This window comes from Colletotrichum truncatum (genome assembly GCF_014235925.2).
Source record: "Colletotrichum truncatum strain CMES1059 chromosome Unknown Contig_0010, whole genome shotgun sequence".
In the NCBI taxonomy this organism is placed as follows: domain Eukaryota; kingdom Fungi; phylum Ascomycota; class Sordariomycetes; order Glomerellales; family Glomerellaceae; genus Colletotrichum; species Colletotrichum truncatum.
In genome coordinates this window covers 1217508-1238590 of record NW_027222407.1, presented here as the reverse complement: position 1 = coordinate 1238590, position 21083 = coordinate 1217508, and the positions used below count along the sequence as shown (strand labels likewise).

Below are 21083 nucleotides of genomic sequence, written 5' to 3'. Positions count from 1 at the left end.
GACGAAGGAGGATCCGCGAAGTAGGTAAAGTAGGGAGCTCAGGTGCTTTCGGGCAGCTTTGGCCAAAGGCAGTAAGTAGTAGGCGACGATGATGCGGAGCTGGTCTTTGGGGCGGCGGCGGCGGCGGGTATCGTAAGACAAGAGCTGTGCGTTAGTGGGATATTAACGACAGACAATGATGAAAGCGAACGACGTTTCCGATTAAGGCGCGCGACTGCACAGTTTATGCCCTCGCAAAGTAGAATCGTCCGCGAAGATGGCGAAGAACACCGCTGCTTATGTTCTTCTTGTTTTGGGGGGGTGGGAAGGAAGTTGGGGCCGGGGGAGAAGGGGTAAAAGCAAAAAAAAAAAAAAAAAAAAAACAGTACGGGCCGGCAAGGTAAGCGAGTGGGAAAGTGAGGTAATAGGCAGGAGGCCGAAGCAGACGAGAGAGGTAGGAAAGGCCAAGCAGGTAGAGAGGGAAGGAGGCGGAGGGGGGATGCAGGTGTTGTTTGATGGTTGCAAGTGCCAGTGTCAGTGTAGCAAGTGCGGGTGCAAGTGCAGGGCAAGAAAGGTCCAGGTCCAGGTCCAGGTCCAGGCCGGGCGCAGGTGCGTATGTGCGTAAGGCAAGGCAAGATCTGGTTAGGTGCTTCGAGGAAGGATTAGGTGGTGCCTTGGAGTAATGTAAAGCAAATGCAAATGTAAATCAGGTGGTGTGCAATGGTTGGCGTGTGTGTATGCGTGTGTGTGGTGTGTGTGTATGTACCGAACGGCTGTCGTCAGTGGTGATGAATCCAGACCGTTTTTGGTTTTTATCTTTTTATTTTGATTTGATTAAGTCCGGTTGGTCTGTCAGTGACCAGCACTCTATGGCTTACCCCGAGGTTGGCAAGGTGGGATGGAGAGAGTTGTGCAGTACCAGGACCATCCAGCTAACCGCCTATTGCTTGTTTAATGCCATACTATGCTATACCAGAACATGGCGTGTATATAGTATGTATCTGCCTAGCATCCCAAGAGGCGAAGCAAAACATCCAACAGCTACGAGGACGAAGACGAGATACCTACACAGAAGTCGCAGGGGCGCGCAGAATAGAGCAAACGCCATCAGATAATTCATCGTCAGCAGTACCATACGAAAACGACAACAGAGACAGTCAATAACTCCGTACGGACGGTATGGGTGACCACAAGGCCCTTGAAAGTACCTTGCTTTGACAGGGTCATCGTCGGTCAGGTGCTCCAGTAGGGCAGCCCCCCAACGCCCCCCAATGAAGGAGAAGACGAGGGTGAGGATAAGGGGTGGGCGCAATACCGACCCAATCCCAAGCCTTTGCGCTGCAAACACGTACTGCAGCTTGTTCCCAAACCCCCTTCCCAGCATCCGAGTCTTTGGTGGATTTGGGTTTAGTAGTAATCATGGGCATGTCATGAGGCAAGGCACCTGTATCCCAGCGGGTGAACTACATGTTAAGACGCAGAGCAGGGCAGACCTGGCAGGGAAGAGGCGACGTCCCGCATACCCAGTACTCACTGATGACAGTCAGGCCCACTGAGAAGCCTAACACGGAATTCAAAATACGGACAGGATGGCCAGGGTCAGGGCCGAGGAAGTATCATCGACTACTACACAGCTTACTTGGTCTGTACATAGATAGTAAGGAGACTTAGTGTACACGCACAACGGAGAGTGGGAATGGGAGTGGAAACCGGCAGCTTTCCCTCCCTGAGGAGTCCTGCTGCCACAGTACATGGCATGTACTAAAGATGTAGGAGTCCAGGACAAGCCCAGGCCCTCTTGCGGGTGGAGAGCGACGAGTCGAGGCCCAAAGGCTGCAGCGGACAAAATGTGCTACTGCTGCGCAGTTACGTGGGACGTGGGACGTGGGACGTTGAAATGTTGCTGAGCGGAGGTCGCTGTGGAATGGGTGTCTGTCACTGGCTCTGCTGGGGTTGTCGCCCTGGTCACTACCGGCTTCTGGGCGGTCTGCAGAACGGAACAGTGGGCTGCCCTGCGAGGAGAGGAGGGGCACTCTATTGCGGCTGGGAAGTTCGTACTAAAGTACTGCCGCCAACGGGGGGGACAGACTTTTGGTGGTGACTCGTTCGTGGAGTTCTCTTGAAACGTTGTGTGGGTGGCAGAGAGGCACTTTTGAGCAGTTTGTCCGAAGTGGGCAGGATTTTTTTCCTGCACTTATTTCTACCTTACTCCTGATGCCGTATCTGTTTTGTTTAGTTGTTTTCGGCCCTCGCTTTTGCGTGTCAAAATCAAATAAAAATAAGAATTGAGGTTGAAGGCAGGGACACTTCTGATGTGGTACCGCGACGGGGGACGGCGACTAGGACGGTGCAAACTTCCTTCCCTCTAGTGTATGGCTGGGTAAGGTGCTTGCTTAACCCTGTGCTTAGGTATTTTGGCTTTGTGGGGCGCCGCCAGGAGGGATCAAAAGGGAGAGGCCTGGGCCACCTGGGCCACCTGGGTTCTGGGGGAAGGCAAAGAGGGAAGGAGCCTAACGAAGATAGGGATGGCCCAGCGACAGGAAGGGGTGGCCCTGCTGATGGGGGCTTCCAGCGAGATGAGACTGACGAGAAGAGGTGGGGCCTTGATTCCCCGCCGAGGGCTCTGAATCAATAAACAATTTACGGATAGAGAGACGTTGAGTCTCCAATGTCTCCATTGCCCTGACAGAGATTTCACACGCGCAGTAGGACCGCAAGGAACCAAAATAAGGTAATGGCCACACAGCTAGGCAGGCCGTGAGTGCTAAACGACCGTTGCAGCTTTAGTGTCCCGCTGCCAGCTACTGGGCATACATAGATGATTGACACACGCATGCCACCAGTTACAGAGAGCGGTATGCAATACTCACTACGATGTACCTGGGACGACCTCACGATCGGAATCTCATCGTCAACCCAGGCGCATTCAACTGACTGTCAAAGCTTCCTATACCATTGATGCATGCTTTGTTCGTGTATGAGGTGCTGATTACATGTTACCCAGCACTTCACAATGCCCTACATAGTATACTATATGCCGGATTTCACCGCGCTGGCAAGGCCCCTCTTCCCCTCTTCAGCCTTCTTCCGCTGTCGTCAAAAGTCTCACACGAGTCAAGCCCACGCTCCCCTCCTGCTGGTAACCTCCCAAAAATGGCTGAAGATGGTTCATCCATGGTCGCCGCCCGTTTGGCAGTCCGTGTGCGAACAGGTTGGAGCTCGGCGGAGGAGGAGCTTTGGCTCCAAACAACTGCACTGAACCAAGGTGCTTGGGGGAGGTGTAAAAAAAAATTTAGCAATTTAAAAAAAAAATAAGAAAAAAAATAAGAAATCTTAATTCAATAATAAACAACCGACAGCAGGATGAGAGAAAAGAAGAAAAACAAACAAACACGGATGCAAGGAACAACCTCCCATCATTGTCCTGTCAGATAGACCATTGAATCATTGCAGGCCAAGCGTCGGATTGGGAAATCCATTTAATTACACCCGTCCATCGTCAATGCCTGCTGCACCATCTCGGCCGTCGTCCCCGTGCCGTGATCTAACGATCTCGATATCCCTTTGCTCATCTCCCCAAAAGTCCCATTAATCCACATCCCGTTCGTGGGACTAGGAGGAGCAACAGCACCAAAAGTAAAGGGCCGTCGGGCAAATCCGCCGCCGAGGTACCTGCATTGGCATCTCCAATCCAGCGCCAACTGACAGATGCACCCCAGGGCCACTGGTTCCTTTATTGACTAAATTTCACTCTTTACATTGCCTGTCGGAAAAAGAAAGCATATTTATGACTTTGCATTCGACTTTCGCATTGCTGGGCTACTCAGCCAATTGTTCGACACCAGGTTTGCTGATTACAGGTGCAGCCACTGTAGCCGCATCTTCTATCATGTGTGGACAGAATACAAAGTAGTTCATTCTGGCATGTTTGCATTTTCCGTCTAAGGATCTAGGTAGGACCTGAAGCATTTCCACTCATCAATGTCGGCTTACCTACCATTACTTTAAACCGTTCAACTGTCTCATACAGTCCCTTCAACTGCTCGCGTGCTGTTCACAGGCCTCCCGGGTTTTCCTTGTTCAATTCTCTCATATCTCATATCTCGGACTGTAGTTCCAACTGTTATTCCATCGCCCTAGTACAGCCTGTTTCCGGCCGGTGGATCCCGCGCTGAGCCTTGGTGAACAGATTTTCGACTTGCCTTGCTTTACTCAACTTTGAGCAGCCAATACTACTATCAGAGAATCACTACATCATTTATTTATTTGTTCTTCCACTGTCATCGGGTTCCTCCTACACCTGATCTGGAGCTTCTTGTCACGTCGTGGTCGCAAGTTGCAGTTCCTTCCCTGGCCCAGCCCGAGCCCCAACTTCCGAAAGGGCAAAAGCCGCTGTCGATCCCTTCGCCAGCACCGAGCTAAGCCTCCTGCCGGATGGAACTGTACCGGTGCGTGCCGTCATGCCTTTGCATCCATGATTTCGTCGGTTCAATGGTGAGCCATTACGATGCATCCGTTCCAATGCAGCTTGGTGCCCTCTCGTAGGGCAGATCGCCAGAGACTCGCCTGCACTTTGACCTCTCACTTTTACTCCTTAATAATTTTTCTTCCCCCTCACTTGAAGCCCGTTCACACTCTTACCTGGAACGATACAACATCAAGGACCCAACTCTACCTCTGACACGCTTACGTTCGGCCGTCCCCGAGGTGGTATTGTCTCTTCGGGTATTTGCATCAGAATTATGACTACTCCGGTCGAGATAACTACAGATCAAACCTCGGTTTGTCTGTATCCCCTGGCACGCCACAGATGCCATGTCACTTTTAGACGTCTACCTTTAACACTTACCTGTAACAAACAAAGCTAGCCTTTTAGCTCCAGGCTCTTTTACAATGGCTGGTAGGCCCCGGAACAGTCATCCAATCTGCTCAAACACTAATCAATCAACCACAGCTGGCCTGGCACCTGCGCCAGTCCAGTTCAGCCCTTGCTCCTACGTCCGAAAGACCAAATTAAAGACAAAAGCAAAGAGTGATGATCCCAAGGGCAGGACAACCCAGTGTGAGTCACTGGTCGCTAATTGACCTCAGGGACGCAGCCAGTCGCAGAAATGCAGAGACGCAGCGCAATCCAATCCCATCCCAGTCCAGCCCATCCGACCTCCACAAAGCCCAGATGCTGGATCTTGCCGAACATCCATCGCTCCAACCACTTGTCATCCCCTCCAGGTCCATCTTCAGGGACTAGCGGGTCCTGGTGGCTCCAAGATACCCCATCATTACTTTTCACCCAAGGACCCTTCCCAGCCACTTGGCGGTATTCCGCAGGTACCTTCCTTGGAGTCGCCAGTGAAAATGTTCCACTCGACAGCTTCCACCCCCACAGCTACCCAATGACGTCGTGTACCTCTGTCTTCGACCACGATGCCACCGTCCCCGCCAAGTTTATGTCAACGGCCTTCAGGGCTCGAAAGAGCTTGTTGCCCCGACGCTCTTCCCGGCTTCTGTCACCTCCCGCTCTTCCGTCCAATATCGGCGTCTGCCGCCCACGGCCACCGCTTATTACCACGCCACACTCTACGTACCATTGAGACCCTTCATGATGCCGTCAATGAGCTGTTCCAGCCAATACCGGGTTTATCCCGTTTCCATAATTAGCACCAAATCCTTCCATCATGCAGGGACGTAGAGAAACCTTTCCACGTCAGGATGCAGTGTTGCCTCACCACCAGCCTGGAAGCTGCGAGTCTCGTGTAGTTACCATAAACTTGGATTTGCGGAGGAGAAAGTTCGCCTCCTGCACCATTTTGCCATGACTTACTCCTCGTAACTGCAATGCGCACATTTCAGGCAAGTCAGTCGAATTGCACATGGCATACAACCAGTCAGTCGAACCTCGTCGTCTAATTCCCACCTGGCCCCAGATAATCCAAATAGCAATTACTGCCCTGTTTGCCATGGCATTTCCGGGAAGCTTGCAACAGAGGCAATGGGTTGAAGAGAAACTGATCTACACAAATCTGCAATGGGATTGCAGATAGTGAAACAAGCTAACTATTGAAACGGAAGGTTTGTCCCGTGTCTGCAAGGCTGAATGGAATGGCGGCCATGTGTCCATACGAACCCCCAACACCATGACAGTTTGCCGTCTGGGATAGGCAGCAGCAAATCCACATCTGAACCTGTTATTCCTGACAGCGAACGCGGGGTAGAAGGGAGAAGAAGGAGGGCATAGCCACCACCGCCAACATCATGCGCGCACAACGTCTCATGTTGCTGACGCTTTGGATACGCGGTTTTGCACACGCTGAGAGGCTCGTGAGGTAGTCGGGCTTGTTACCCGCCATGCGTTTCGAAAGATAATGGGCCTAAAGCATCGCCAATGCCACGCGCCCACATGGACTAAGCACCATATTTTTTTTTATTTTTTTTTTACAAATTTCTTTTTTAAATCATCTCCTCCCCCTCTATGGACCAGTTGTCCGATGATTACAGGTTACGTGGGCCTGTACGAGTGATCGGCGCCCACCGGAAGGGGTGAAGCCTGTTTATGGAGATGACATTTCAATTACCATTCATGTGATGCTAGACAGCGTGGCAATACGAAATTTCTAGATAGTACATTAGAAATAAAGGTACCCAAATCGTGCTTTGTCATGGACAGAACTATCCGAAACGTGGACCTAGTCCAAGCTAGATGCAATACTTTCATTCCCTCTAGTATTAGCTCCATCACAGACGCGGACAGGTTTGACTGCACTTGTCCAGGATAGAGAGGTTTGACGCATCCAAAGACCAGTACTCTTCAATTAAAAACACTTGATCTGTCCACATTTGCATCTAAACTATGCCCATGTCCTTCGATGTGCCTGGTTCAGTCGCGGGTTCCTTAAAGTGAGCAAAATATCGATGAACACGTTCGGAGCGAGCTCCGTAGGGTTGATAGCTTAGCCCAGAAAGCCGCAGGTGCCTAGTAAGTGTGACAGGCGCATTTGTATTGAGGATGTCGTTAATGCAATTATCCGCCGCGCGACCATAAACAGAGGGAAATAGCATTGGCGACTGTCCAAGATATAAGGACGGTTGGGGTTCTTGTAGCTCTGAAGCGCATCAATATTGACAAGTTCCTCTTCGTAAGAAGGAAGCCACAGTCTCCATATCGTGAACATGTGTAGCTTATGACAATGTATGCGAAGTTTGCAACTCGCAGAGCCGCTTGCTAACACCTTGATTCCAAGCCCGTGTACCTTGCAAAGACAGCGTATATCACTCTTATCTTGAACCTTCCAACCATAGAATGTCTTTGAGGAGTGCTGGCCTAAGGATCATGCATGATGTAGGGTGAAGCCTGGCTTATTCTCGTAAACACTTATTCATCAACTCTTTGTCCATTATAGTAAGTATTAGACTCCTCGGCTTGCTGCCTTCTATTCTACGGCTCATAAATACAACCAGAGCGGCTCAAAATAAAGATAATAGCTACCCCAAAAGGCAATCAAGACAATCAAGTTTAGCCGAATGCCCACCTTCGTATTTTTTATGTCGGATAAAAAGAGGGAAAAAGAATAGAAAGTGGCTGAGACGAAAAATTTACAGCTGAATGAAAACCCAACTGCCTCACCAACGTGTTGCTCTTTGGCAGGGTAAAAAGGGGGGGATCGGATGCTTCTAGACACTCGTATGAGATTGAGGACGGGGATGCGTTAAACCTCCATGGGGGGAAACCCCAGAGCTCAATCTCAGTGAAGACAAAAGCAACTTCCTCAGATCAGCTGGTCTCAATTGGACCAAGGCGCAGACGCGAGGGTCAGAGACTGGTCAGCTGACAACCTTTTTTTCACGTGTCCCTGACTGATGACTTGAAGGTTCCTGGTGGCGGAGTCTGGATTTAGACATCAGATTCCGACAAGGGTATCCAAAATCCCGGAAGCACATCTCGTTTATCTATCCAGGGAGTGGTACTATGAACAAGGACGAATTGGGATGAGATGAGTTGCGTCTGGGAAAGACGGGCTCTCTACATTTGTAATTTACAGCAATGGATACGTAAACCTGGAGTACCAAACTGGCCCGTGCGTCGGCACATTTGGGAGTGGGAGAGCTTCAGCCACGGTGGCTTGACCCCCCTCTACGAACGACATCATCAGCTTCAGACACCTTGTCCACCAAGTGCCCAAAAAGAAAAAAAAAGGTCGGTTTTCGCACAAAGTATACACCAGGCACGCTTCAGAAATAGAGATACAAAGGGGCTAGGTAGGCGACGCATAAATGGCAAGATTATCATCGGCATCGCACCACGCGCCCAGCAGCGTGTCCCCAGAACGGGGCGTCGCCGAACTCAGCCAGCTCCTCCGTCGGCTCGATCAGACAATCCTCCATACAGATGAGGTTCGCGAGAAGAGGCTACGTGCTAGCGAGTTCGAGCGCGCAAGGCTAAACTCGGTATGTTTCTCTCCAAAAGCATTGCGTCCAAGAAGAAGAGCTTAGCTGACCTCCGCGAAAGAATTTGGAATATGCCAGAAGCCTCCTCACCCGCGTCGAGCAGGAGACACTGCATGTCAAGACTCTCTCCCGCAGGCAGGAGATACAGGCAGATCTGAACCGTAAGCGGGAGATACTTGAGAGACTGATGGATAGGATGCATGATCTCGAACAGGTACGTTGTGGGATGTCATGACCTCCCGTGGACAATTCGCTGACAAGGGACCTTCCATGGAAACAGCTACACGAAGATGACGACGGAAATAGCTCTGACGGGGAGGATATTCTCTCCGAAATCATCCCCACGCCGAGCGAGAGCATGGACTCGAGGTCAACAGACATACCCACCGAAGACACTGGCGACCAGGACGAGGAGGAAGAGGCTCTGAATCTCCCGCCGCCCGTCGCCACATCCTCTACTGCTGCGCCGGCCCCGATGGCAGAAGCACCACCACCGGCGGCAACAGAAACAGCAGAGCTATCGCCACAACAATCGATAGAAATGGGCACAACAACATCTCAAAATCTCCGTTCCCGCGGAGCGAGGCCACCATCTCCGGCATCAACATCCACAGCAACAGCTCGCGCGGCGCTATTTGCCTCCCGGCGAAGCAACACCATCAAATCCACAGCATCGGGCCCGGCGACATCAACAGCAACGGCGGAGGCGATACTGGACCAGCAGCGCGCAGAACAGGACGCGCTATCGGAGTCGATTCTCAAGATGGCGAGCTCGTTGAAGGCCAGCTCTCAGCGATTCTCAAACACCCTGGAGCAGGACAAGAACGTGCTTTCGAGGGCGGGCGAGGGCATGGAGAAGACGGAGCGCGGGATGGACGCTGCGAGCCGGAGAATGGGCACGCTGCGGAAGATGACGGAGGGCAAGGGATGGTGGGGTCGTATGATGCTGTACGCGTGGGTTTACGGACTCATGGTCGCATTGGTTCTGTTGGTCTTCGTGATGCCCAAGCTGCGGTTCTGAGCGACGGGGAATTTGGCACAAGACGGAGGGAGGGCTTCATTGAAATCATCTTAGGCGGGCGTTTTCGGGCTCCGGCTGGGCGGACTGCATAAGCGTCGTTATGAAAAAATGCGGGATTGGTCTTGTTTGGAATCAAATCGCTGAACTTATTTTTATTTTCGTGCCTATGAAAACAACGCTGAAAGGATTTAGTGGTCGCTGGATATAACGTTCCGCCTGATTCTAGATGCGAAATTGTTGCCATCCAAGACCATGTAACTCTCTGAAATCTGTTAACAACTTCTTCATTGCGAGATCGTCTATTTTGAGTTCTCGTCATCTTCCGTAGCGAAGAGTTGACGTTTTGAATGACTGCCAACTTCTCCCCCTGGCCATCGCCTTGGACCGATGATTTCCACTCGGGCACCATGTCCTCAACAGTCTCGAGCAGATTATTGTTCTCCAGACACACAGACTCTGTTAATGATGTCTTCAAGGATATCCTTCATCACTGTTTCGATTTGGATGTCGTCGGGTAACTCGTCCCCAAAGAGCTCGAACCAGAGTGTACGGAGCTCAATGTTCTGGCGGACACACTCGTCATAATTGAGGCCTTTGGTTAGGTTACCGCCCACAGGTTTGCCTCGAGTCTGGTATGGATTGTTAGTGAACCAACAATTGGGGAGAGAAGAGTAATCTCGGCCACTTCTATATCATCATCTGATAGTCAAGCAGGAGACTGGGTCGGCTTACTGGGGGCAAATAGCTGAAATGCATCCTCTCTCCGGTCCCGGCTTTAAGAACTCGATCATACCAATTGTACTTCGTTTTGAGTCTAAAAAAGTCCTTGAAGCGATTGTACTCTGGTTTGAACGTGCTTGGCGTCGTGCTGGTGCGTTCAACCCCGCGAGGACGCCAGACGCCGTCGCCCTTTTTCTGGAATAACCTCGCACCGAACCAATATAGATGAGGTTTGGCATGGGATTCGAAGAGCTTGTTTATGTCAAAATAAGCAAGGCATCAAAATATGACTAGAGCCGTTGGGGTTACGTGCTTGGACTTACAAAGAGCTCGTATTTGTCATGGACGGCTCCGTCCTCGTTCTTAAATGTCCGGTACAGCTGAATTTCATAGCGGAAGTGATGCTTGTCAGTGAAGATGTGATAGAGATCTACCCAAGACGGCTGTCAGTAGAGGCTCTAAATAATGGTGGTTTATCATTGGGAGTTTGCTTCGTTACCTGGATTGATCCATGTCTCTCCGAGTGCCGTATTTTGAGCCCTGCGTTCCTCCTGGCGTTGCTTTTTGATTTTTGCCAGCTCTTTGCGTCGGATGGATTTGAAGTCATACTCCGTCTCTCGGAGCTTCTTGTTGCGGGTACAAGAAAAAGTGAACCAGTCCACATGAACGATATGGACTTTTCTCTGGTCCTTGCTCTGGGCCCTTTTGACTGCATCAAAATTGATTAGCCTGGTCAACAATCTAGAAGAAAGTTTGTCAAAAGAAGAGCACTTGACTCCCAAAAACAGTGTGCAGTTGGCTCATGGTTGAAATACTCCGTTGATTGCTTTGTCTGGCTTTAAACTGATCATTTGTGCAGAGAAGATGAGTTACAGTCTCATCCATGTCAAGCGAAAAGCGACCTTTACGGAGCTCAGTCCAGCTCTTAAGGTCTTCGATCTTATGCTCGTTGGGACCAGCCGCTGCGAGAACAAGGTTTTTGAAAATCGCCTTGACCATCTTGGGCTGCTATTAGAGTGGTAGATGCAAAGGGTGATGACTTGGCCCAGCTTGATATAGCTTTTCAGTTCGATATCATAGACTAAATGACGGAAATAACACAGCTGAGGTATTATAGCTGAGATGGAAATAGTAGATACGTGGCATGAGAAGTATCTGAAGAGATAGAAGTCTTATACAAATGTCGGAGATTTTTGCCTTACACGATGATAAGAAGGATCGCCAGCGCGTCGCTTCCGGCCCGAAAATCTCTATCTACCTAATTAGGCAGGGCCCAGAAAGATACGGGCAGCTGCGATGTGGATACAAGCAGTTTTGTCTTGTCCAAAAGGGAAAACCAGGAGACTTTAAAATGCAGCAAGTGCATGTAATCTCGAAGCATTGTGAGTGTTGACAAAGATTTCGTCTCAGCAATGTTAAATTTATAGGATGAGGGCTCCTACAGTTGATGTAGTAACTTGCGCTACCAGGGATTTAGATGGTTGTTGTAAATACAAGCAAATTAGGGCATTTGGATTACCTGAAAATATGCTTCGTTAGTGTCCGCATATTGTGACATCTTGCAAGGCAAACAGGACAGAAAAGGAAAGTGTTGTTTTGCCCAACAAGCATTACATACTAACGGTAATTCAATTTCTTATTGACAATATACAGAGGCATAACCCTGTTCACTTGAGACGCACAAGTCTTGTGTTGCGTTAACCAATTCTACTGCTCAATAAACCCCATTTTACCTAAAACCCTTAGCATTTTTGACAAACGTCCTGATCTTCTCCAGGCTTTGCTTGCCATCCTCCTCCACACCACTGCTTACATCGACACCAACAATGCGGTTACCGAACTCACCCACTGCCTTGACTGCCTCAATTACGTTTTCAGGGTTCAGACCGCCAGCAAGGATAACCTGTAGCTCGGGGTCCTTTTTCAGGACGTCCTTAACGCTTGATACATCGAGAAGCTTGCCAGAACCGGCACCGGAGTCAAGCAGCGGGATGGTATGATAACCACGCAGACCAAGTCCAATTGAGTTGGGCTTGAATGCTCGGATGACAGGAACAGGAATCAGGTTAGCCCATTCAATCGGCTCGTTGCCGTGGAGCTGAACGATGTCAAGGTTGAAGCGCTTTTGTTTTTCGAGCACCTCATCCAGGGATTGGTTCTGGAAGATACCAGCCAGAAGGGGGCGAGAGCTTGATAACCTAGACACGGAGGCTGTGTAATAGTCTGTGGCAGACTTTGCGGGTATTCTCGACTCCGCCCGAGGGGTTGAGGGCTTGTATGAGTGAACAGCTTCTGAAATCGCCGCCGCCGTCTCGTCGGATATGCAGCGCTTGGCACCTGGAACCAGGCAAATGCCGACAAAATCAGCACCCGACTTCACGGCCTCAAGTGCTGCTTCAGGGGTCCTTGTGCCACAAATCTTAACAAATAGCGGTTGAGTCTTAACGGGCTCAGGCTCAGCGTCCGTTCCAGAACACAGTTCTCTAATGAACTTAGTAGTATCCGGGGCCCTGACGATGGCCTCTCCAACTAGAATGGCATTGATACCGTCCTTCTTGCACAGCTGAACATCCTTGTGGCTGTTGATACCACTTAAAGCGCAAATGATGGTGTTCTCGGGTACCATGCTCCTCAACCTGCTCGTCGTATTCATGTCGACCTCGAAACTTTCCAAGTTGCGGTTGTTAACACCAATAGCCTTGGCACCGAGCTTCAGAGCAGTTGTCATTTCCTCTGCGTTCTGCACTTCCACCAATGGCTCCATCCCCAATGATAGGGAATATTTGTATAACCTCTCCAACAACTCTGTCTCTAGCATCTTGACAATCAACAATACAGTGTCGGCACCCGCTAGCCTTGCCTCAAGGATCTGGTATTCCTCGAAGATGAACTCCTTACGGAGAATTGCTGGTCTGTTGGGCATGCCGTTCAGTACTTGTCTGACGGCACGAAGATCCTCTATGCTGCCCTTGAACCATTCCGGCTCAGTGAGGACGGAGATGACACTGGCACCAGCGAGGGCATACTTCCGAGCCTGGGTGGGAGCGTTGATGTTAATGTCAAAGACTCCCTTGGAGGGTGAGGCTCGTTTGATCTCTGCCATAAGGGAGACGTCAAAGGGGGTCTGGCGTAAGCGGTCGACGAACGAAATTTGAGGTGGAGCGGCATTAAGGTCATACGCAGCCTGTAGATCCGCAGGTCTTTGCGAAGGGATAAGCTTCTGAGCAGCAACTGACGCTTTCCTGTTGGCGTAGATTTGTTGTAGAATGTTGTTCTTCTTAGCAGGAGCAGGAGCTGCTGCCTTGGGGTCACCGCTTGTTGCAGAGCCCTTTTGTAGACGAGCATTCTCCTCCCAGGTGCCGCCCTGAAGGTTCAAGAAATTTCGGAGCATGGTGCGACCTTCGGCGGTGAGGATACTTTCGGGATGAAACTGAACTCCCTCAATCGTGTATTCCTTGTGACGCACGCCTTGAATGATGCCTGGGGAACCATCTGCAGTGGCAACCCAAGAAGTGACCTCCAGACAGCTTGGGAGAGTGACGCGAGTACCAGCGAGAGAGTGGTATCTAGTGACAGGAAGTCCTTGACGGAGGCCAGCATAGACACCCTTGGCATCATGCGTCAGAGGAGACGTCTTGCCGTGAAGCCATTCTCCTGCGGAACCAACCTCTCCCCCGTAAACATCGAAGATGCACTGCTGACCCATACAAACCCCGAAGATCGGGATCTTACCGGCAAAGTGCTTGATAGCATCTCGACTAACGCCGGAGTCAGTTTCGGGATGTCCAGGTCCAGGGCTGATTATGAGTTGCGTTGGCTTCTTGTCAATCAATTCAGGAAGCGTGATTTTGTCATTTCTGAAGACTGTGACGTTGGCACCCTCGAGGATGAGATATTGGTAAACGTTCCAGGTGAAGGAGTCGTAGTTATCAATGAGGATCAAGTTGGACGCCGTCGGGATCGGTGGCGACGGGTCCGGATGGTGGGGTGAATGGTCAATGATATCAAGGGACGGCATCTTGAAAACACACTCGAGCCCTCAGAATCGAGTCAATTGAGATCTCGCAATCCTTTCTCCCGAATTCTCTCGCGGACGTGAGTGTCAGTCAAGAAGGTTGTGAGGTGAGATAGGTTGTAGTGAGTCAAATGAACGGTTTAGAGTAAGTTGAAAAGGCGGTTGAATAGAGTGCAGGTCCTACAGTCAGTCGGAGTTGAAACCCCACTGTACAAGTAGTACAAATTTGGTGGCAAATCACAGTGTGCACCGGTTCCGGAGGCAAGGTACTCAAAGCTGCCCCGCCGCTATATCATCCCGGCCGCCGGGGCTACCTATTTGGTCAAACTGGCAAACCCCAGACTCGATAATCTTCCCTATACCTTATCTGCATACGTTAGTTCAATTGTCCTACTGTCTACGTGATAATCTTTCTCTTTTAATGTGTTATTTCTAAACTTCCAGTTTACCACATAGATAAAACTCAGCAGTAGAATATCAAAGATAGTAAGACCTAGTTCCAGTCTGTTTGGCACCTGCGCCTCAGGAGGGAGCGGTACGTACCGACTGCATAGAACGGCCACTAGAGCGAAAATGGCTAGCGTGTGCAATCGGAAAAACCCAGGAACTGGAGCTCCCAAAAAAGTGAGCTTTAGCCAACCACCATCAGAAAGGCTGCAAAAGCATTCGCGGGTCCAAGTATACAGGCGCGTTGCTTTGCTTTCCATCTCGCATCCCAGGCAACACAGCTCATCACAGCCTCGCCTGATGCAGTCTGGACCCTGATCGCTTCGCCCAATCGACCTCTGCGGCAATGGCGAAAGTGGCAGACCGTCTGTATTTTCCTCCTCTGGAGGAAACTCTGAATGGAGACAACATCATTATGTGGGTAGCCCTACTATTTGTTGACTTCGTGATGCCGAGCAACTGACATTTGAAACAGCTCCTGGAAGCTCGTTGCAGCTGCCCTAGCCGATAAGGACGATGCAAGACGAAATAGTGAAGCTGTCGTACAGTTTCTGCAAGACGACTATGTGCGATCTCTCATAAAAGACCCAGCAACTGCCTTTGCGCCGCCAAGCGATTCTACGAAGTCCGACTTCGAAACGAAAACGGCTGCCATTCATGTTCCTCCCACACCAAATGACAAGTTTGACATCAAGGTCATTAAGGATGATGCGCAATGGTTGAGCAAGAACGCCAGGGTCAACCTCGTCGCTGCGCTTCGAGCTACTGTGATTGAATTCCAGTCTCGACCAGCAAGTCACCTTACGGGACCTCTTTCCACCCAAGATGCCATCAACTTGCAAGAAGCTGCCGGAGTTTCCACTGCTCAGTCTTCATCTTTGGTCCCACTATCTGGTACTGCGCTGGATGCTGAAGCCATCTGGGCTGAATTCGAGAAGGACGAGACAAGGCGACAAAGGATTTTCCAAGCATATCTTGCTGAAAGGCGCTACTTCCTGATGACTGCCGATTTGGTCCACGAAAACCTTCTCTTTGCACAACCCTCGCCAAAGATAACGACGGGTGACGGTCCATCAACGCCCCCGAGGTTACTTTCCTCTGACGACCGCCCAGAATACCTCGCCAAGCTCTTGACGACTTACCTCCAGTTTGTTACTGACTCTGCTGGCCGACTGGCCGAAGGTCTTGGCTCAGTTGTGGATGATAAGAGCCTCCTGGTCGAGGAACTCGAACTTGAGTGGGTACGGACAATCTTGACCGAAGTTGTCCACGCGTTGTCGGTCGTTTTCCAGGCGGTAGATGCCAACGGCGATGCTTTCGTACCATGTGCAGTAGTTGGACAATGGTTCTCACTGATGGATGGCTACGGATTTTTCAGCGGCATTACTGCGGTAAGTTTGCAAATCTGCGTACATATGAAAGCAAAGCTGACCCAAATTAGCCGAACGATAGCATTGCTTCTCTTGTAATGCCTCTAAGATCTCTCATATCTGCAATTTCGTTGAAACTGCTTAATCCTTCGAGGTCTATAGAGTGTCTTCTGGAGGATTCACCCGAGTTTCGTGGAGACGAAGATCCTTACATCACTGCCCCTTCTGTACTAGAAACGGTCCATAACGCAATCTTGACGGCGGCAAATGCCGATTGCGAGAGCCAAAGCCCTGTTATTTTCGCTTGGACAGTCATCGTTCACCGCATGTTCGTTTCTCATCACGAGCGCATTGAGAAGAGAGATGCTTTGCAGAATCAGCGTTCTCAGGAGACGTTTGAGGCCGGTGTACTCATCCGGCCAACCACAAGCCGCCGACTTTCCGCAGGCAGTATCGTATCGCTTGATGGCAAATCCTTCGATATCTTCCTCACAGGTGCTGGTCTTGACAAAGACATGCAGGTCGTGGAACAGCTTGCTGTAGCTGTCACATCTCACGGACGGGCTTATGAGGTGGTATCTGAGATGGCGCTGGCCATCGGTGTCTCGAGTGAAGCGGCCTTTTCACCTCTTCTGAGCTCCAGGATACGAATTGCTTATGTTGATTTTCTCAAAGCTACATACCCCCTTGTAGGGTATCAGTCGGACTCAGTGACGTCTCTCCTGTCAGTTTTATCAGCAGGTCAGCAGTATTGGGATCTCTCGAAGCCCGTACTTGCTCCCTCAGACGACATTCTGGGATTAGTTCTCCAGGATGCTGCTGCTATGGAATACTACTTCCACCAGGCACTGAGCCGTTACCCATTTGAACTTCTTCCTTTCCTCAACATTTGCCGTGCGTTGGCGAATTGCACAGTGGCTGACGGCCGGTCGGATATTGTGGTTAACCTGTTACGGAAAACCCCGACACTGACGTTCATCCTGCCAGACGATTATCAAGAATATGAGCTGGCGTCGGAGGAGGACAATACCAACACTTTCTACCTTCTCGAGGATATTCCACTTTTCACACCTGCTACGGCGTGGAACCGGAGAACTCGACTTGACGACGCCTTCAGGTTACCAGCAGAAACATATGGACGTTTTGTTACAGATACTGGGCGAGTCGTTCTCATGGAGTACGAGCACTCCGCCCTTGCTCTCTTGGGTAAAAGACTGGAGGTACAACTCGCGCCCGAGACTTACCGTAGCGAGCTGGACGGATTCCAGCCCGAGGAAACATCCGAAACAATCTCGCTGCTTTCTACTCTCCTACGCGCAGAGGTGCTCAAATCTGAGCAGCAAGGCCTTGGCGGCGAGGACTCCCTCAAGTCCGGATTGGAACTGTTGGAGGAAATCGGGAAACATATATCCGGCAACAAAGACCTTGTTGCTGTCATCTGCGAGACCATGGACATCTATATGCAAGACGATAAGGTGGCAGATGGTCAGGGCATTACTGTGCTCAACTCTTGCGTCCAGTTCTTGCACGCCGTCCTACCCCTATGTCCAACTAGGGTTTGGTCTTACCTTGCCCGTTGTGAGCTTCTCAACTCTGAAGCCCAAGCCGGTAAACTGGCAAAGATCACCGGAAACCTAGATCTTGTTGGTGATCGCTTTGACCTCCTGCTTTCCTCTGTTCGCCTCTTCACCAGCCTTATTGACAGCGTTAAGGTCAGCGCGGTCCAACGAAAATCAGGCAACAAGCTTGTTGGACGTCAGAAAGTATCTAACAACGTCTGGCTCGGGGTAGCAGACAAGGTACTCGGCAAAGTCAGCCTTGCTATTGCCCAGGCTGCTGTAGACGTTTTTGAAACTTCGTCAACATGGCGATTTTCGTCAGAGTTGCATCGAACTCTACTCATTCGTCACGTTGTTCCTGTTATGGACCGGATCATCTCTTACACCTACGGAATGGGCGACCGGGAGAACTCTGAGACCCTCACGGCGTGCTTGGAGCCTGCCGCATCTTATATTATTGATTCATTCCTCTCGCCTTCAACGGGGTCTCTTAGATTCCAGCCGCTGCTTGCAACTCTTGTCAATGGCCTACAAATACCCGATTCAACTCTTTACCAGAACCGGTTAGCTTCTGCACAAGAGCAGCTCACCTCAACGTTGAAGTTTACCACAACACTGTTACGTGTTGCAAACCTCCTCGAACGACCCTCAGCAACTTTTGAAGACCATCTCTTCAAGACGTCTTCAATCCTTGCAAGGCTATGCGCGATTTGCGAGCAATTTCGACGACCCGCGCTCTTGCTCCTGGAAGCCTTGGTTCTCAGTGCAGCCAAAGCCAACGACGATCCACCGTCATTATTGGGCTACCTCGGCCCATTGTTATCTCGATCATTTATTCAGGTCCTTTCACGACTCAATAAGCCGTTCCTCGTCAGCAGAGATGTGCAGACCACGTGGAAGTTCTTTTCGACCATTGTGCAGAACCGCCAGACATGGCTTTCCAACTGTCTTCTGACCGGCAAGACGCCTAGAGATGCCCTCAAAGGAGGAAAGAAGGATTCTTCATCTACAGCCAACTCGGTTCTTGCGATGGCATTCACGAAGCTCCGAAAGATCAATGAATTGGATATTTCAGAGGCACTTCGCATCCTTGACTTCGTGGCATCCTCCCAGAACCACTGGCCTTGGACCATCTTCACGATGCAGAAGGACTCGGCGTTCCTCGACGCCTTGCGTTTGTACATCAAGAATGTGAGCAGTTTCACCGTAACCAGCAAGGCAGACGCTGTCAAGGCTGCCATTGACGCAAAGATGGCGGCTTATATTGCCGAGATTTTCGCCATGCAGCTCTATCATCTCCGTCAAATGGGTGGCGCGGATGCATTTGCCAAGAGCTTAGTCCCGGATCTTGATTACTATCTTAGGGACGGCGTTGAGGTCTCAAGCTACAATAACTCTCTCCATGCCAACTTCGCCAAGAACTTCTCAAGCAAATACCCTGGCGTTTCCCTTGAAGCCTTCAAGCGGACATCATTGAGGCCTGGCGAGCTTGGCAGAAGTTACTTCTACGACTTGGAAAGTGCAACTGAGATGTTGAGTTTTGACCCAGGCTGGCATGGCCGTCGTAACAACGGTTTCCGTAATGAAATGGGCATCGCCAACGCAAACCTATCCCTTGTTGATGCACAGATAGTAAGTCTCAAATCCTCATTGCCCAAGTCAGCGCTAACCCTTTGCAGTCGCTGTTTCATGCCTGGGAGTTCCTTTTGCTCGAGTTGAGCAGTAGTTTGCCTGACAACGAGACTATAGCCAAGCAGATGCGTCAAGTTGCTCAACAGTGTCTGGAAGCAAACCGATCCAACCAGGGTCCCGAAAACATCTTCATGCGGATTGTGGAGGAGCGTGCTGACCTTAGTCTTCTGCTTGTCCAGCGACTGGTTGGCCGTCCAATCTCTTCTCATGAGGTAAACCAGCTTTTGGGAACTCTCTTCACAATCGTCAATGGCGTTGAAGAGCCCTTCAACCCGGAGTCGATCTCTTACTACCGGACCATGCTCAAGACTATCTACGTCACCTTGCGCGCTTACAGTGCCGCTGAGAAGAAGTCTTTGGGGGCTTCTAAGAACGGGGGCGACGGGTTTTCTGTCGCTCTGACCCAGACCATTCTGAATCTTCTGGACCGTGTAGTTGCGAAGGGTTTCAGAACACTCGTAACACTTGTTCACGACACAGGGGCCGCCGTTGCTCCCGAAGATTTGGCGCTTCTAACCGCAATCCTGCAAGCTTGCCTCAATATGCCAACGATCGATCAATGCCAAACGCAAATTCTCAACATCATGGCCTCTTATGAAGCCATGCACGCTGCGACTTCGCTATTCTCGTGGGCTGACAAACTCGCTGTGAACGGAGACCCTGTTTACGGTGAGCTGAGCTTGTTGTTCCTTCTAGAGCTTTCGACGCTGCCAGCCGTAGCAGAACAGATGGCATGCGACGGTCTGTTGAGCCATCTGACGTCGGCAGGCGTCACTAACTTCATGCGACGCGGAAACATCTCACCCTTCTCGGAAGCTGTCGGCCCTCAAAGATGCTACAGCATCTGGGTGAAGGGCGTCCTTCCGCTGCTATTGAACCTGCTGACGGCCTTGGGCGGAACTGTCGCGCCTGAAATCGCCTACGTCCTGAATCAGTTCCCTCTACTCCTCAAGTCGAGCGTCGATCGGTTTGAGGCACCGGGGGCCAGCCGGACGGCTTCACGAGAGGCACCGCACTATGTGACGCTCCTTTCCGTGTCGGAAGTCCACTCGCTCGCACTTCTGACAAGGGTTATTGCCGCGCTAAGGACAGCAAATATCAGAGACATCCCCGAGATTCAATGGGATGCTGCCTCGTTGTTGGAGAACATTGACTTTTGGCTGTCGAGCAGGAAGTTGCTTCGCGACAGACTCTTGCCACTGGGTCAACGCGAGGTCGAGTGGAAGAGCACCAAAACCGGCGCGTCCGGTGAAAACGGACAGCCAGAAAACTTGCTTGAGAGCAAGGTGCTTTCGCAACTGGAAGCAGTGAGGGATGTATTGAGTGAAGATTTGGAGGAGGCCTAATGGAGAAGCACGCAGATAGTAGTCATGAAATGAGAGGCCCCTAGGTCAAGGGAATGAATTGGAGGGGGTCAAGATAAAAAATGGTTCCGGCGTTGATGTGTATAGGATGAAAGTGTACATTTTCCAGCAACCACTGGATATCATTTGGCGTAGAATTAAACCAGCGATACCTCAGCTTCTGCTGGGAACAATTATGAACTCAAAGGCGCCTGCACACACCTCTTGATTTTGCCACCATATAAAGTGAAATAACAAGTTGGGACCGAGAATTGTGGAGTAGGATTTATATTCGTTTCTCCCTACATCTGGTGTTCTTTCCACACCCACAAATGCCATGCCACGTCTATCCACCATCATTTGAACAAGTATTATACAGGAAACCTCCCTCGCGGGTGCCGATATCAAACAAGACTGGGCCACTCGCTGGTTTCATTTGCCATGTCCACGAACCATGTTGGTGGAGTCGCATCCCAGTGCTCCAGCCGTTTCTCC

The 21083-nt window shown here is 50.6% G+C and overlaps 4 protein-coding genes across 4 annotated transcripts; 2 read left to right on the top strand and 2 right to left on the bottom strand.

Moving 5' to 3' along the window:
- Positions 1 to 8247: 8247 nt before the first annotated feature.
- CTRU02_213781 (synaptobrevin) lies at positions 8248 to 9442 on the top strand (the record flags this gene model as incomplete). The annotated part of the gene is made up of 3 exons (XM_070206128.1): positions 8248 to 8421; positions 8483 to 8635; positions 8678 to 9442. The coding sequence occupies 3 exons, from the start codon at positions 8248 to 8250 to the stop codon at positions 9440 to 9442; spliced, it is 1092 nt and encodes a 363-aa protein (XP_070060160.1).
- Positions 9443 to 9873: 431 nt separating this feature from the next.
- CTRU02_213780 (brct domain-containing protein) lies at positions 9874 to 11161 on the bottom strand (the record flags this gene model as incomplete). The annotated part of the gene is made up of 5 exons (XM_070206127.1): positions 9874 to 10071; positions 10175 to 10414; positions 10486 to 10592; positions 10662 to 10886; positions 10978 to 11161. The coding sequence occupies 5 exons, from the start codon at positions 11159 to 11161 to the stop codon at positions 9874 to 9876; spliced, it is 954 nt and encodes a 317-aa protein (XP_070060159.1).
- Positions 11162 to 11891: 730 nt separating this feature from the next.
- CTRU02_213779 (anthranilate synthase component 2) lies at positions 11892 to 14180 on the bottom strand (the record flags this gene model as incomplete). The annotated part of the gene is made up of 1 exon (XM_036732935.1): positions 11892 to 14180. The coding sequence occupies one exon, from the start codon at positions 14178 to 14180 to the stop codon at positions 11892 to 11894; it is 2289 nt and encodes a 762-aa protein (XP_036575360.1).
- A 790-nt stretch (positions 14181 to 14970) lies between these two features.
- Positions 14971 to 20591, top strand: CTRU02_213778 (uncharacterized protein; the record flags this gene model as incomplete). Its single annotated transcript, XM_036732934.1, has 4 exons — positions 14971 to 15041; positions 15100 to 16015; positions 16066 to 19185; positions 19233 to 20591. The coding sequence occupies 4 exons, from the start codon at positions 14971 to 14973 to the stop codon at positions 20589 to 20591; spliced, it is 5466 nt and encodes a 1821-aa protein (XP_036575359.1).
- Positions 20592 to 21083: the final 492 nt, after the last annotated feature.